Source organism: Cervus canadensis, chromosome 4 (genome assembly GCF_019320065.1).
Source record: "Cervus canadensis isolate Bull #8, Minnesota chromosome 4, ASM1932006v1, whole genome shotgun sequence".
NCBI lineage: Eukaryota > Metazoa > Chordata > Mammalia > Artiodactyla > Cervidae > Cervus > Cervus canadensis.
In genome coordinates, this window is record NC_057389.1 from 49,274,927 (window position 1) to 49,293,095 (window position 18,169).

At 37.2% G+C, this 18,169-nt stretch overlaps 1 protein-coding gene across 1 annotated transcript in view; it reads left to right on the forward strand.

Annotated features, from left to right (window-relative positions):
• LOC122439739 (sperm-associated acrosin inhibitor-like) overlaps window positions 1–17,759 on the forward strand; it is a 151,425-nt gene extending 133,666 nt beyond the window's left edge. Inside the window, exons 3-6 of the mRNA XM_043465051.1 lie at window positions 14,415–14,491; window positions 15,421–15,467; window positions 16,439–16,554; window positions 17,481–17,759. Coding sequence (XP_043320986.1) covers window positions 14,415–14,491; window positions 15,421–15,467; window positions 16,439–16,554; window positions 17,481–17,523 — 283 coding nt within the window. The 3' untranslated portion in view covers window positions 17,524–17,759. The remainder of the gene's footprint in view (window positions 1–14,414; window positions 14,492–15,420; window positions 15,468–16,438; window positions 16,555–17,480) is intronic.
• Window positions 17,760–18,169: the final 410 nt, after the last annotated feature.

Here is an 18,169-nt window from a genome sequence, read left to right on the forward strand (position 1 = left end):
CTCCTCATTTAGGAACATTTTGTGTATTGCCAGAGAGTTTAATTTTCTGGGTTCTTTAATCATTTTCCCCTCTTCCTCTCTGATTATTTTTATAGAAAAAATTATGGCAAATTTACTCTTGCTATTATGGTAAATGTTGACTTTTTACTGGAGCTACACATTCCTACATCTTTTACTGTGATTTCATTTTGCAGTGGATTCTAGACATTTAGAGTTGCACAGACAGGGACTTCCATTCTTAGACGATCAGGTGAACCCTGCAGAATTCAAGGTGGAATGTAGGATATTCCAAGTTCTTTCTAACTTTAAGATCCTTTGGTTTCAGTATTGTTACTGTGTTCAGTTCTTCAATGCAAGTTTGAAAAACTAGTATCTTAGTCATATGTTTGGTAATGTAGAACCTCATGCAATTTGAAACATTAAATATTTGCTCCATAAAATGTCGAACGGTGTTATATATATTTTTTAACATGCCCCTTGTTTATTTGGTTGGCTAATTGGTTAAGACAAACATATTTTTCACACCTGTAGTCAGAAAGATATTTTCCAAAGATGACCAAATGTTAGATTACTTGGGTGTTTATAAAAAGTACAGATAACATGGATGCTCTCTGTACTAAAGACTTGGAACTCTTAGGAGAGGTGTCTGAATTGAAAGCTAAGAAGCAACCCAGATTAACATTATGGTCATGGATCTTAGTTAATACTGACTCTAAGGCCTACATTATGCCTATAATTGAATGAATTTCAAAATCTACAAAGAGATAATATAAGATTAATGATGCTTGGGAAAAATTTATCATGTTTTTCATTCTTGGTCCCACAAGTCAGTTGAGAGGTAAGTGGGTGCTCCTGGGATGGGAGTTAATATGGCCTTTATTGACTTAGGACTTGCTGTATTAGCTCCCAGTCAGATGTTTCTCCATTTGTCTCCATCTTCAGCCACAAGAAGCAGACTGTAGCTATGTGAGAAAAGGATTATTCATACCTTGAGTGTAATGGCAGAAATATAGATTGACTGTTGAATGACAACTAGAAATCTATGACATACGCTATACTAGGCATTTTGTTCTTCTTTCTTCTCAATGGATACTTTTAAATTTCAGAGTTATTACTGTTGGAGCTATTAGATCATTTAAATCTCTAATATCCCTCTTAAGGAAAGTATACTTTAGAATGTTACACTGTAGAGCAGCATTAAAAAAATGTTTTCAGCCAGTTGCATCACATTTTCTTTGTAGAAGACTTTGTGAAAAAATTCTTTAGGAAACATGTATGTTTCATTTATGTATTTTTAAAATTCCATATATGTAAAGTTATGCTGTGCATCATGTCCTATGTCACATGTGAGAAATGAGATAATAAGCAAAAGCAGAGATAGTGATTATTATCTAGATATTTAAATATATTGATTAAAGTTATTATCCACTAAGGAATGGAAATGCTCCTTTTTGTGTGACTGTTCTCAAAAGTTCTGTGAAACAGTTTTCCACATGTTATCCAATTTAGTTCTTTGAAAAATCATGTTAGTACATATGAGCTCTATATTTTGGACATAATGAAAATGAGACACAGGAAATGTAACAATATTTTAAACCTAATATTTTGATAATGAAAGAGAGTTTGAATACAAAACTTGAAATTTTATTCTTTTTAATAGCCAGTTTATTGTTGTTTTTATAAACCCCAAATTAATCGTTTTAGATGTGATGGAATAGTTAAAATACTTATTATGCGTGCATGCATGCTAAGTCACTTCAGTCATGTCCAGCTCTTTGTGACCCTGTGGACTGTAGCTCACCAGGCTCTCTGTTCATGGGATTCTCCAGGCAAGAATACTGGAGTGGGTTGCCATGTCCTTCTACAGAAGAAAAAAAAATGTATATATATATATATGTGTGTGTGTGTGTATATATATAGAGAGAGACAGAGACAGAGACAGAGACAGAGACAGAGAAAGATAAGCAACCATCACCACAATTCAACGTTAGAGTGTTTACATCACTCCCACAAAATATCTCTCTCATCCTTTGGAGGTCGTGCCTTCTTACTACCCCCAAACCAAGGCAACTACTCATCTACATTGTATTTCTCTCTCTTTTTTTTTGCCTTTTCTAGGAATTTTATGTAAAGAGAATGAAACAATATGTGGTTTTATTTCTGCTTCTTTCACTTAACATATTTTTGTGGTTCATTCACACTATAGCATATATATCAGTAGTTCATTACTTTTTAATGTTTAATAGTATTCCATTTTGTATTCATATACTATGCTTTGTTTTGTTAACATGTTTATGGACTCTGGAATTGTTACCATTTTGGGGTTATTAAGAAAAGTGGTGCTTTGACCATTACTGTACAAGTCTTATTCTTTTCTTCTTGGTTAAACACCTAATAGTGGAATGGATACTTCCTGTGGTAGGTTATCTTTCACTTTTCAATAACTTAACACTTTCTTTTTCAAAGTGGTTGTATTTTCTTACATTCCCACCAGGAATGAATGAGGATCCATTTCCTCCACATCCTCACCAACAATTGCTATTCCTTACCTCTTTTTTCTTTTCCAGTTTCGCTGAGATATAATTAATGTACAGCACTGTGATCTGACTTACATATATCATGAAATAAGTTTACTGAACTTCCATCATCCTATAGAATACAAAATTAGAGAAACAGAAAAAAGTTTTTCCTTCTGATGAGAACTTCTGTAGAATTTACTCTCTGAAAAATTTTCACATATAATATATATATTAATAATATTTAACATGTTGTTCATTACAAACCTGGTACAATTATATTTGTCTTATAATTGGAAGTTTTACCTTTCAACTATCATCCACCCACCTCTCCCTGGTAACTACAAATCTGATCTCTCTTTCTATGACTTTGCTTTTGAAATATAAATGACTACAACAAACAGCATGTTGGTTCCTGGTGCAACTATAGTGATTAAATATTTCTATATATTTTAAAATGAAAACCATGATAAATCTAGCTGTTACCTGTCACCATCCAAAGATATTGCATGATTATTGACTATATTCTCCACACTGTACATTTCATACCTGTGATCCTTTTATTTTGTAACTGAAAGTTTATACCTCTTAAGCTCCCTCACCTTATTTCCCTTCAGCCCCCAGCGCACTCCCCTCTGACAACTGACAACTACCTATTTTTCTCTATACCTGTGACTCTCTTTCTGTTTATATTGTGTTTATTATCATTTCTTTTTGCTTCTCAGATTCCCCATATGTGAAATAATATAATATTTCTCTATCCATTTGATTTATTTCAATTAGCATAATACCCTCTTAGTTTATCCTTGTTGCCACAAAAGGCAAAATTTCATTCTTTGATATTGCTAAGCAATATTCCATTATGTATGTGTGTATACTTTGTATGTAAATATTTTTATCAATATCACATCTTTATCTGTCTATCTGTTGACTGGGCACTTAAATTCTCTCTGTATGTTGGTTATTATAAATGATGTTTAGTGAACATAGGAGTAAATATATCTTTTTGACATAGTGGATTTTTTCTTTGATAAATACCCAGATGTAGAATATAGGGATCATATGCTAGATGGCGCAGGAGCGCGGCGGCTGTGACATCACACGAGCATGGTCGGGAGGAGCTGCCCCGGGGCCGGGTGGCAGCAGCGGTGGCCAAAAGGAGCTACCCTGCATCGGAGGTAAGGAGCAACAGCTGAGCTTTGCTGGAGCAGCCGTGAAGAGACCCCACGTCCAAGTTAAGAGAAACCCAAGTAAGACGTTAGGCACTGAGAGAGGAGATCAGAGGGCAGACAGACTGGAAACTACAATCACAGACAACTAGCCAATCTGATCACATGGACAACAGCCTTGTCTAACTCAATGAAACTAAGCAATGCCTTGTGGGCCACCCAAGACAGCCAGGTCATGGTGGAGAGGTCTGACAGAATGTGGTGCACTGGAGAAGGGAATGGCAAACCACTTTAAGTATTCTTGCCTTGACAACCCCAAGAACAGTATGAAAAGGCAAAAAGATAGGACACTGAAAGAGGAACTCCCTAGGTTGGTAGGTGCCCAATGTGCTACTAGAGATCAGTGGAGAAATAACTCCAGAAAGAATGAAGGGATGGAGCCAAAGCAAAAACAACACCCAGTTGTGAATGGGACTGGTGATGGAAGCAGGGTTTGATGCTGTAAAGAGCAATATTTCATAGGAAGCTGGAATGTTAGGTCCATGAATCAAGGCAAATTGGAACTGGTCAAACAGGAGATGACAAGAGTGAACATCGAAATTCTAGGAATCAGTGAACTAAGATGTACTGGAATGGGTGAATTTAACTCAGATGACCATTGTATCTACTATTGTGGGCAGGAATCCCTTAGAAGAAATGGAGTAGTCATCATAGTCAACAAAAGAGTCCAAAATGCAGTTCAGTTCAGTTGCACAGTCCTGTCTGACTCTTTGTGACCCCATGAACCGCAGCATGCCAGGCCTCCCTGGTCTGGTTGGTCCATCACCAACTCCCAGAGTCCACCCAAACCCATGTCCGTTGAGTCGGTGATGCCATCCAACCATCTCATCCTCTGTCGTCCCCTTCCTCCTGCCCTCAATTTTTCTTAGCATCAGGGTCTTTTAATGAGTCAGCTCTTCGCATCAGGTGGCCAGAGTATTAGAGTTTCAGCTTCAACATCAGTCCTTCCAATGAACACCAAGGACTGATCTTCTTTAGGATGGACTGGTTGGATCTCCTTGCAGTCCAAGGGACTCTCAAGAGTCTTCTCCAACACCACAGTTCAAAAGAATCAATTCTTCAGCGCTCAGCTTTCTTTATAGTCCAGCTCACATCCATACATGACCACTGGAAAAACCATAGCTTTGACTAGACCAACACTTGTTGGCAAAGTAATGTCTCTGCTTTTTAATACGCTGTCTAGGTTGGTCATAACTTTCTTTCTAAGGAGTAAGCGTCTTTTAATTTCCTGGCTGCAGTCACCATCTGCAGTGATTTTGGAGCCCAGAAAAATAAAGTCTGAAACTGTTTCCACTGTATCCCCATCTATTTGCCATGAAGTGATGGGACCATATGGCATGATCTTAGTTTTCTGAATGTTGAGCTTTAAGCCAACTTTTTCACTCTCCTATTTCACTTTCATCAAGAGGCTCTTTAGTTCTTCACTTTCTGCCATAAGGGTGGTGTCATCTGCATATCTGAGGTTATTGATATTTTTCCTGGCAATCTTGATACAGTACTTCTACGCAATCTCAAAAACGACAGAATGATCTCTGTTCGTTTCCAAGGCAAACCATTTAGTATCACGGTAATCCAAGTCTATGCCCTGACCAGTAACACTGAAGAAGCTGAACAGTTCTATGAAGACCTACAAGACCTTCTAGAACTAACACCCAAAAAAGATGTCCTTTTCATTATAGGGGACTGGAATGCAAAAGTAGGAATTCAAGAAACACCTGGAGTAACAGGCAAGACTGGCCTTGGAGTACAGAATGAAGCAGGGCAAAGGCTAATAGAGTTCTGCCAAGAGAACGCACTGGTCATGGCAAACACCCTCTTCCAACAACACAAGACAAGACTCTACACATGGACATCACCAGATGGTTGACACCGAAATCAGATTGATTATATTCTTTGCAGCCAAAGATGGAGAAGCTCTATACAATCAGCAAAAACAAGATCGGGAGCTGACTGTGGCTCAGATCATGAATTCCTTATTGCCAAATTCAGACTGAAATTGAAGAAAGTGGAGAAAACCACTAGACCATTCAAGTATGACCTAAATCAAATCCCTTATGACTATACAGTGGAAGTGAGAAATAGATTTAAGGGACTAGATCTGATAGTGTCTGACGAACTATGGATGGACATTTGTGACATTGTACAGGAGACAGGAATCAAGACCATCCCCAAGAAAAAGAAATGCAATAAAGCAAAATGGCTGTCTGAGGAGGCCTTACAAATAGCTATGAAAAGAAGGGAAGCGAAAAGCAAAGGAGAAAAGGAAAGATATACCATTTGAATGCAGAGTTCCAAAGAATAGGAAGGAGAGATAAGAAAGCCTTCCTCAGTGATCAGTGCAAGGAAATAGAGTAAAACATTAGAATGGGAAAGACTAGAGATCTCTTGAAGAAAATTAGAGATACCAAGGGAACATTTCATGCAAAGATGGGCACAATAAAGGACAGAAATGGTATGGACCTAACAGAAGCAGAAGATATTAAGAAGAGGTGGCACAATACACAAAAGAACTGTTCAAGAAAGATCTTCATGACGCAGATAATCAGGATGGTGTGATCACTCACCTAGAGCCAGACATCCTGGAATGTGAAGTCAAGTGGGCCTTAGGAAGCATCACTATGAACAAAGCTAGTGGAGGTGATGGAATTCCAGTGGAGCTATTTCAAATCCTGAAAGATGATGTTGTGAAAGTGCTGCACTCAATATGCCAACAAATTTGGAAAACTCAGCAGTGGCCATAGGACTGGAAAAGGTCAGTTTTCATTCCAATCCCAAAGAAAGGCAATGCCAAAGAATGCTCAAACTACCGCACAATTGCACTCATCTCACATGCTAGTAAAGTAATGCTTAAAATACTCCAAGGCAGGCTTCAGCAATACGTGAACCGTGAACTTCCAGATGTTCAAGCTGGTTTTAGAAAAGGCAGAGGAACCAGAGATCAAATTGCCAACATTCGTTGGATCATTGAAAAAGCAAGAGAGTTCCAGAAAAACATCTATTTCTGCTTTATTGACTATGCCAAAGCCTTTGACTATGTGGATCACAATAAACTGTGGAAAATTCTGAAAGAGATGGGAATAGTAGACCACCTGACCTGCCTCTTGAGAAACCTGTATGCAGTTCAGGAAGCAACAGTTAGAACTGGACGTGGACCCACAGACTGGTTCCAAATAGGAATAGAAGTACGTCAAGGCTGTATGTTTTCACCCTGCTTATTTAACTTATATGCAGAGTACATCATGAAAAACCCTGGCCTGAGGAAGCACAAGCTGGAATCAAGATTGCCAGGAAAAATATCAATAACCTCAGGTATGCAGATGACACCATCCTTATGGCAGAAAGTGAAGAAGAACTAAAGAGCCTCTTGATGAACGTGAAAGAGGAGAGTGAAAAAGTTGGTTTAAAGCTCAACATTCAGAAAACTAAGATCATGCCATATGGTCCCATCACTTCATGGCAAATAGATGGGGATACAGTGGAAACAGTTTCAGACTTTATTTTTCCGGGCTCCAAAATCACTGCAGATGGTGATTGCAGCCAGGAAATTAAAAGACGCTTACTCCTTAAAGAAAGTTATGACCAACCTAGATAGCATATTAAAAAGCAGAGACATTACTTTGCCAACAAAAGTCCCATCTAGTCAAGGCTATGGTTTTTCCAGTGGTCATGTATGGATGTGAGCTGGACTATAAAGAAAGCTGAGCACTGAAGAATTGATTCTTTTGAACTGTGGTGTTGGAGAAGACTTGAGAGTCCCTTGGACTGCAAGGAGATCCAACCAGTCCATCCTAAAGATCAGTCCTGGGTGTTCATTGGAAGGACCTATGTTGAAGCTCAAACCCCAATACTTTGGCCACCTGATGCAAAGAGCTGACTCATTTGCAAAGACCCTGATGCTGGGAAAAATTGAGGGCAGGAGGAGAAGGGGATGACAAAGGATGAGATGGTTGGATGGCATCACTGACTTGATGGACATGGGTTTGGGTGGACTCTGGGAGTTGGTGATGGACAGGGAGGCCTTGTGTGCTGCGGTTCATGGGGTCACAAAGAGTCGGATACGACTAAGTGACTGAACTGATGTTCTGTTTTTAATTTTGTGGAATCTCCATACAGTTTTCCATTGAGGCTTTACCAATTTACATTCTCACCAACAGTGCATGAGGGTCCTCCTTTGTGCATATCCTTTCTAACATTTGTTATTTGTTTTCTTTTTGATAGTAGCCATTCTGACGGATGAGAAGTAGTATATTATTGTGGTTTTGATTTGCTTTTACCTGATGGATAGCAATGCGAAGCATCTTTTCACATTCCTATTAACCATCTGTATATCTTCTTTGGAAACATGTCTCTTCAGATCCTCTGCTCCTTTTTTTTATTGTTGTTCATATTGAGTTCTATGATTTCTTTGTATGTTTTGGACTTACCCCTTATCAGGTGTCCTCCCACATTCAGTACACATCCTTTGAGATGTGTTGATAATTTCCTTCACTCTCCAGAAGCTTTTTAGTTTGATACACTCCCATTTGGATTTTTTTTGTGTGTGTTTTCCTTGCCTGAGAGACATATTTTTTTTAAAAAAATGCTAACACTGATGTCACAGAGTGTGCTGTCTTTTAGTTTTCTTCTAAAACGTTTATGGTTTCAGGTCTTATATGTAAATATTTAATGTATTTTGAATGTAGTTTTGTGCCTGGTGTATGAGAATAGTTCCTTATGTGTGTAGGTGTCCACCTTTCCTAACATTTATTGAAAAAGCTATCTTTTCTGCATTGTATATTCTTGCCTCTTTTATTGTAGATTAATGTGCCCATGTAAGTATAGTTTCATTTCTGGGCATTTGTTGTGCTCCACTAATCTACATGTAAGTTTTTGTGTCAGAACCATACTATTTTGATCATGATGGCTTTGTAATATAGTTTGAAATCATGGAATATGATACCTCCAAGCTTTGTTCCTTTTTCTCAAGACTGTTTTGTTATTTGGGGTCTTTTGTGTTTCCATACAAATTCTAGGATTATTATAGTTCTGTGAAAAAATGCCATTGGTATTTTGATATAACATTAATTCTTCCAGTTCATGAACATGGTTAATCTTTCTGTCATGGCAAATCTTTCCATCTGTTTTTGTAATGTTCAACTTTTTTCATCCAGTGCCTTATATTTTCTGAGTACATGTCTTTTTCTTCCTGGGTATTTTATTGCTTTTGATGGAAAGTTTTTTTAGTTTCTTAATGATATTCATTTCTTAATTTCCTTTTCTGATAGTTCATTGCTAGTATATAGAAATTCATTGATTTTTGTATATTAATTTTGTATCCTACACCCTTTGCTGAATTCATTGATGAGCTCTAGTTTTGGTGGCATCTTTAAAGTATTCTATGTATAATATCCTGTCGTCTACAATTAGTGACAGTTTTACTTCTTCCTTTCCAATTTTGATTCCTATTATTTATTTTCTGATGGCTGTGGCTAGACTTCCAATAATATGTGGAATAAAAGTGGCAGTGTTACTGAATTACAAGCCTGTGAGCCCAACACACAATGAGGTCAATTAATACTAAAACATTAGATTTGGAACAGAGAAAGGTTTACTGCAAGTTCATACAAGGAGATGGGTGGCTCATGCCCTAAGAACCCCGAAATGATTGAAAGCTTTCAGCAAGCCCCTTTAAAGGCAAAAGGTGAGGGAGGGGTGTGGTTAGTTGTTGCAGACTTCTTGGTGTCAGATCCTTTGTTCTTGAGGTCAGGTCATAGTCAGCTAATAATATTCCTGTAAAACTCTACCAAATGAATGTTATTCTCTGTCCTGACAAAAAAGGCAAGGTCCTAAGGCACAACTTTCACCCTCAAAGGTCCCAGTCCTGGCTAAGAGGAGGCAGATCTCAGTTGGCAGCTCCTTCAGGGCCAGGTTCCTACATCCCACTCAGCTGTCTTCCCTGAGGGAGCCAGGGACCCAACCCAACTGGCCCTCAGTCTCCTCAGGCTGTCCAAATTGGGGGGACCAGGTCTTACAGATGCAACCCAGGCAGATGACTACTGCTGTGATGTCGCAGAGATAGGGATGGGGGAGAGGCTCATTGCTGCCTCAAGGCCTGGGCCAAGGCTAGTAGAGGGCCTTAGTAAGGGCTCTGGAGCCTGTAGGATGTAGTCCCCAGTCTTTTCCCTGGGTCCTTCAGCTCACCCACTGGATCAAGGCTGGGTGAGTTAGTGGGCCTCTAGGAGAAGGCCTGAATCTGCCTCTTATCTCACTCTCCACCTGCTGACCAGCACACCACTCACCCCTGGCTGAATCACTACCCTAATGGTCCCCTATTGGCAGTTATTTCTGGGTAGGGCCCACTGCAGCACCGACCAATAGCTGAGCAGGACAACCATGGTCACTCATTGACAGTTGGTTGCTTGTGGGTAGGACTCACTGAGGCACTGACCAATGGCTGAGCAAGATCCATTGCCTAGTAACAGCATACAGAATAATGAGGCACACCAATGGCTGTCTGCTAAGGGCTATGCTCATCCTGCTCTATTACAACAGGAGTGAGTATCTTTGACTTTTCCCTCATCTTGGAGGAAATGCTTTCTACTTTTGATCATTGAGTGTAATATTAGCTGTGGACTTGTCATAGATTGATTTTATTATGTTGATTGTGTTCCCTGTGTAGTCACTTTTGAGATTTTTTTTTAAATCATAAATGAATGTTGAATGTTGTCAGAAGCTTTTTCTTCATCTATTGAGAAAATCATTTATCACTTTTGTTCTTTGATTTCTTACTGTATTGTATCATATTAACTGATTTGTGGAAATTGAATATATAGTTCATGGAATTCTCCAAGCCAGAATACTGGAGTGGGTAGCCTATCCCTTCTCCAATGGATCTTCCTGACCCAGGAATCAAACTGGGGTCTCCTGCATTGTAGGTGGATTCTTTACTAACTAAGCTACCAGGGAAGCCCTAGTGTATCACATTGATTGATTTGTAGAAACTGAATCATCCTTGTATCCCTGGGATGAATCTCACTGGATCATGTTGTATGATCCTTTTAACATAATGCTGAATTATGTACACTAATATTTTGCCGGGGACTGTTTCATCTATGTTCATTAGTGCTTTGCCAAGCTTTACTTTATTGTGCCTTGCAGGTACTGTGTTTTTTTGATAATTGAAGGTTTGCGGCAATCTAGTGTTGTCAGTTGATGGTTAGCATTTTTTTTAGCAATAAAGTATTTTTAAATTAAGGTATGTGCATTGTTTCTAAGACATAATGCTACCGCACACTTTATAGGTTACATATATATGTGTATGCTAAGTCCCTTCAGTTGTGTCCAGCTCTTTAACTGTTGCCCGCCAGGCTCTGTAAACATAACTTTTACATGCATTGGGAAGCCAGTAAATTTGTGTTACTTACTTCATTGCAATATTTACTTCATGCAGTAGTCTAGAACCAAATTCTTCCATATCTCCAAAGTAATATGTTTTGTCATATTCAATAAACCTGGAATGTATTCATATATATATTTCTGCCAGAGTGGATGGGGAAATCTTATGACCATGTAGACAGACTGCACTATCTTGTATTCAGTGAACATCTAACAGGATCTCCTAAGCACTATAAACTTTGGTATATTGGAGAAGAAGCATATATTTCAGCATTCTCCAGCTAGAGTGAATTCTAAATATACAAAACAGGCTGGTATCCAAAGTTCACCCATCACCATTTCACATAAGCTGATACATTTCTGTATGTTATATATAACATGATTTCACCAAAGATCTCGAAATTTCTAATTTTGCAGATCATGGATGTGAATTGTGTTAATTAGAGAGAAATAATTAATTTCTTCACATGCTCTGGACTTAAATAAATAGGAAGTTGAACCATGTTTATAGATGAAAATTCTTAAAAATAAAAAAATGGAAATTATTACTTCATTAACTTAATTAGTAAACAAATTTAATTTATTCCCAAATGGAGAAATTTGTCCCTGAACAAAATCTTCCAAATATGAACATTTTATACTTGTATATATGTTTAAATGTGTATGTGAAAACATAAATACTTCAAATGGCACTCATTTAATGAGGTACAGAGAAACAGGCATGCTTGTAGCCTATCTTTTCCATAGGAAGATGGTGTAAGAGTTTTGAAGAGTAAATTGGTCTTATCTTTAAAATTTCAACTGCACAGATTATTTGACCCAACAATGCAACTATTAAAATATAGAATTAGGTGAGTGAACATGTGGTGACCTGCACAACTTACAAGATTGCTGGCAAAAGTATTTATTTGTATTTATATATGGTTATATGAAGATATACTATAAAAAAAATTTAAAAACCTAGTTACAAGGAAGTATCTTGATTTTATTATTCTGTCTCTATTCTTATCTATCATCAATCATATTTAAGGCCAGCATCTTCAAATTTCTCTTAGTTCCATCTTCATTTTGACCTTTCTAGTGAGTCTGCATCAAATTTCCTTCAGTTTCCCTTTTTTAAGGATACTTGTGATGACATTTAGGGCTCACTTAGATAACTTATGTTTATATATATGTGTGTGTATATGTGTATATTTATATACTATGTGTATATAGATGTCTATGTGTATCTCTAATGATAATGTTATTACATATATGTTTTATTATATGTATATGTTAGTATATTTGTAACTATATAGATATATATGACTATATATACATTTGTGAATATATCCATATACACACATATGCATATATTTATGTGTGATTTTAGTATAGTTATGTAATAAATACCTGTACCTTTATGCATATAAATATATTTATATATGTAAGCATTTTCAGAAAAGATATGCATCAAATAACCCACATATCTGACACTCCTTTAGCAGATAATTTCAAAAACTTGTGACCTGTTCTGTTTCATAGGCAGTGTCTCCAGCTGTTAATCTCCACTAACAAATGCACATAGAGAAAAAAAGCCAGTACAAGGACTTTACATTCACTTCAACTCCAAACTTCAGTTTAATTTCTCCTTTAATGTCATGTACCAGGATTATCTGCATAGACGTCTCTGATGGTATTTCTGTGATATTTCAAAAATCTAGTGGAAGCATTGTCATAACTTCACTATAATATAGGAAAAATTTTTGTATTTAGCAGATTTTGTGGGTTTTGAATAGCGGTATTCAAAGGTTCTTTTCTAAATCTTAGCTTTCTTCACTGAAAAAAAGTCAGGTTAGATTAGGGTGACAGGTGTAAGCCTAACACAACTTTAAGTGCATCCTGTTTTAATATTTTATCCCTAATATTTATGACAAATCTTTAAGACAGAAATTATTATTCTCATATTTAAAATTAGGAAATAGTAGATTAGAAAGTCTGAATATTATCTCAAGGTTGCTTAGTGGTAGATGGCATTTGAACTCTGGACTTTCAGGCTGTGAAGCAGATTAAATAGTTTATATTACATCTCTTACTAATACTTCAAACTCTGTTTGGTTTCATACTTGACTAAAGATCGTAAACTATATCCATCATATAGTTTAGGGTGTTGTCCCTTGTGATCTCAATTGTATTCCCAAGCTTTCTTGCTCTCCTTGATATTCACATGCTGTCCTCCAGCTCAGCTTCCCAAAGCTGGCTACTCTGGCTGTCACCTGGGAGCTTTTTGAACATTCCTGGTCATGAATTTGTACTATAATCCTACAAGATGTTCTCATTGGGGAAAACTGATTAAAGGAACACAGTAACTCTTCTGTGTTAGTGCTTACAGCTTTATGAAAATGACCCTTTAACTAAAAAAAAAAAAAAAAAAGTATAATGAAAATCAAATCTCCAATTGAGTCTAATGGGCTTCTAGTGTCCTTCAAAATACTAAGGGTGTAGGTATGTATCTAATTATAGCTCCCAAAACTCATTCTTCTCTTTGTGGTTTGATGAGTCTTTGTTTTCAACTCAGGAGCTTGGAAAGCTCTCCCATCTCTTCTATACCTTAGGGTTTCAAAGCGTGGTTGTCACCTTCTCCCTTCCTCATACATGTTCATCAGATTACAATTGCCCCAAACCCCCACTGAGAGATGATCTGTGTTAGATCTTTACGAGGAAGAACACAGAAAACCTCAGGGTCTTATCTGCTAGGGTTCATCTGTGTCCCTGCACCAGGCTCCTCACCTACAATCCATTAAAGGAGACTCCTCAGCTGGGGGAAATTGAGGAGAGGAGACCCTACACATGCAGTCCCTGGAGCTGCAACCCTCACTCTCTGCCACCTTCTTTGTGTCAGGTAGGTCAGGTGGGGATGCTATGGAGGCAGCCCTGGTCTGTCACACTGGAGTGAAGACTGCTCCAGGTCGGTCCTTTCTGAAACAACTATTTATTTTCTGAGGAAAAAATAAACTTCCAAAGTGCATATTTCTTTAAATGCAGCCAGGCTCCTTGTGGGCTGAGCCAAGGGTTGGGAGAGTGAACTTCTCCTTCTTAAAGTAGGCAAAGAGGACCTGTCCTAGTGTTTCTCTCAAGCCTCTACGAGGCCTTCTGTTCACCTGTATGTCCTGTGGATTGGGGCAAGATTCCCACCATAATTACAAATCTAGGAGAGGGGGTCAGTTCCTATAGAAGTAAGAAACTTTCACTTGGAAATGGGCAATTTGTTCGTGCGACGGTGTGTTATGAGCATTCCTGTGCATTTCTTCTACAGACTTGATAAAATGTCTTTCTTCTCGTCATGGATCAAAGCTATTTTAATCATTGGCTTGGCATTTCCTCTTTATTGTGGTGAGTAAATTTTTCAATCTTGGATGAAGCAGTTCACACATCATAGAAAATGCAGGAAACAACTACTATTATCAAGGAGCGGAGGAGCTTGCTGTGCTGGGCGTGTAATTCTTAAACTGGCACAATGAAATGACACGTGTTACAAAAATCTTGTCACAAATTGCATCAGTTAATTGGTTTCTCATTTCCCTCCTTAGAAACGTAGAGCTAGAAAGAGTGGTTAGAATGAACAGTAGAATTTAGATGTTTGTTCATTTAGGACTAAGATATTTATCTAATTTTCCCCATTTTTGGAGGTTGGATTTCATGGTTGCTCAATGCAGAGTGTGGGGAGTAATACTGTCCTCTAGATCTGGTATTCCTCAACAATCCTACTCATTCCTTGCCAGCTCTGAGTGCACTAAAGTCAAAATTTGTGTTAGGAGAGAACTAATTGATCCCTCTGCTGACCACTTATCTTTCTTAAAGCACAAGGTGGCCCATGAATTTCAGAGTAGAGTAGCTGTGAGGTATTAAAGTGATTCATGATACTCGAGCTGAGCTTGAAGAAATTAAGTAGTAATTAACTTATTCATATTAAGTGACTTCATACAAGCATATTAAGTTGCACTAAGCAAGGTGCTTTTTCTCTGACTAGAATATCTTATTTATAAAAATGAGGAAAAAAGGTATCTCCACAGAAAGTTTGGTGATTATTAAACCATACTTAAAGTTATTTTTTCACAGATAATGAGGTGAATTTAGAATTCTGTTTCCAGATTCAGAGTTATTTTGTGAAATTATTATTTTGATACTGCCATAGTAGCCTCACCTCATTACTTGCTGTGTTTGTGTAGGTGATTTGTATAGATGTGGGTATATCCTATCAAAGGCTGTTTTTTCCTCTTCATCATCTTACTTTTCATCTTCCTTTTGTATGTTGATTGCAGAAACTTCTTTTGCATCTCCAAGAAAAACGCGTGACATGCGTGGCGCTGTAAGTTTATATTGATTAATGTGGGAATTGAAAAAGGTAAACTTTTCATTATTTAGTTTAAAAGCTAATTTTACAAAAAAAATAACACCACATAATAATTCTTCAGAAAGTAAGATAAAGTGTCCTTATTACACTAAGTTCAAGAAATAGAATCTTGCCAGCCATTCAAACCATCTGTCATTTCAGATAAGGTAAAAATATCCCTTACTCAAAATTCTATTATCGGGCATAACCTTTGCTGTATACCATCATCTGAAAGCAGTTAAGTGGTGTTTAAAGTTGAATTGTTTACCCTAGAAAAGAGAAAGGCTAAAATTAAAGTAGCTAAAAAAAATTCCACTTATAGGAGGAATATAAAATAATAATTTTCATAAAACCTCAGAGTGAAATTATACAGAGGCGAAGAAAGTCAACTACATTTCTGAACAACTAAACAGATGAATATATTTAAACATGCCTAAAAATCAGCTCATATAGCAGTAAGTAAGTGAATGAGCATTCCTATGTTCCAATAAGAATTTAGGTATTATATGTTAAAAAAAAAAAGCAGATTATGTCAGTATACACACACTTCTATTTATTTATGTAAATTACCAACACTGTCATTACTAACCAAATTATATATATACGTATATGGTTAAATACACATTTATAAACACTCATATATATGAAAAAATACATATATGGTAGTAATCTGAGAGTATCAGATTATGTAATAATGAAACTATTGAGGAAAACAGGAGAATTATAACAAATTCACTTTTTTATAGTTGGGATAGTTGCATTCCAGTGTTGTGTTGGTTTCTACTGTACAGCATTTTTTATATGTGAGTAACTTGTGTCTATTTTTAAACTTCAATATAGAATATATTTCATTTTGGTACATACCATGACGTATTAAGAACAAAGAACATTTTATTCAAGAAATTCATTATCTGAAAAATATTATGTTTTCTGTTTATGTTTAACAGCCAGTGTGTGGTATATATGTTGGTCAATTACATTTTTGTACCAGAGAAATGGATCCAATCTGTGCAACAAATGGCAAAACATACTCTAATAAATGCGTTTTCTGCAGTGAAAAAATGTAAGAACAAACAACTCAATATTGCCATTCCAAAATAATGAAGACACAATCAGAAAATAATAGGAACATCCATGTTTCTGATAGCCAAGGCACAGTAAAACATGGAAAATAACTGTTCTTTCATGTAAAAGCCACAGAAATGCACTGTTATCTTTGCCTGAAGTCTCATTCATAAAAATAGTTTTTATTTGACCTTGAAGTATATTCCTGCTGGATGTTTCCTACATGTATAAACCAATTACATTTACTTGATTTAATTGCTTGACTTAATACTGGCAGTCTGGTGACCAGTATAATGTAATTCTTAACTCCGGAGGTTGACTAATAACCTCTATGATGTAGCTCCAAGCTACCGGGAGCATAACTGAGCAAGACACTCTACTGCCTTTAGAAATTTAAATTCACTACAATTTATGTCAGAAGGGAACTCCTCTGATGGTTCACTTTGTCCCCTGAACTCCATGACAAGACTCCAAACCTTCCTCAGAGAGCAGGCAGTCTAGGACACTTCTACCTAAGCTCCCTTCCTGCCTCCTACCCTCTGGGGGTGTTCCCAGTCTAAAGGTTCAGCCAGCCATCCTACTTCCTGCTTCAGTTTCTCTCTCTGGTATTTCCTCTCACTGAATCCCCAGATGGGCTTCTACTTTTAGAGAACCAGGAATACAATCTCTAATCCTCTTCCTGAGGTCTGGGTGGGTTCCAAGGCTGAGTCAGGAGGGAACATGTAGGAAAAGTCAAGTAGCCCCAGGGGGTCAGGAGGACCTGTGCAGGGTGGCGGGGGTGGGAGGGCCCCGCTGCTTATGGAGCACAGCCCTCCTAGCTCTGTCACAGTCAGAGTCTCCTCATGGAGAAGCACTTAGTGCAATAGTCAGGCAATTTTAAATACTTTTTAAAAATAATTTTTCTTTCTTTTTCTTTCTTTACAGAGAAAAGGGACAATTTGATTTTAGTCATTGGGGTCGTTGCTGACTCTGCCTCAGCCACGCAATCCTATGGCTTTTATTGCAATCCTATTTTGCTATGGATTCTACAACCAATTAGTCTTCTAAAACAGGGCTTTAAATTCCTAGATGACCAAACTAAGCCTTCAGTAGTACACAAGACAAGAATGTAGATTGTTGGAGAATTTTTCCAACTCTAAGAACCCACCAATGAAAAAGATTCCTTTTTTTCTTTCTTCATTTAAACATTGACAATTGAAAACCTACCTTAATTGTGTGTTTGATAATAGAAAACCTAATACAGTTTGTAATCATGAATATTTCAGTCAATAAAATGTTAAATAATATTACCTTTATTGAAATACCCTTTCTGTTTTTGGTTGATTAGTGGGTTAAAACATCTGAATACTTTTGGTAGCTATAATTAAAGAAAGAGTCTCAAAGATGAATAATTCATTACTTGGAAGTTTATTAAAAGTGCAGACAGTTGGGTTTCTCTTTATTCTAAAGAGTCAAAAACCACATGAAAAGATGCTCAACATCACTCATTATCAGAGAAATGCAAATCAAAACCACAACGAGGTACCATTACACGCCAGTCAGGATGGCTGCTATCCAAAAGTCTACAAGCAATAAATGCTGGAGAGGGTGTGGAGAAAAGGGAACCCTCTTAC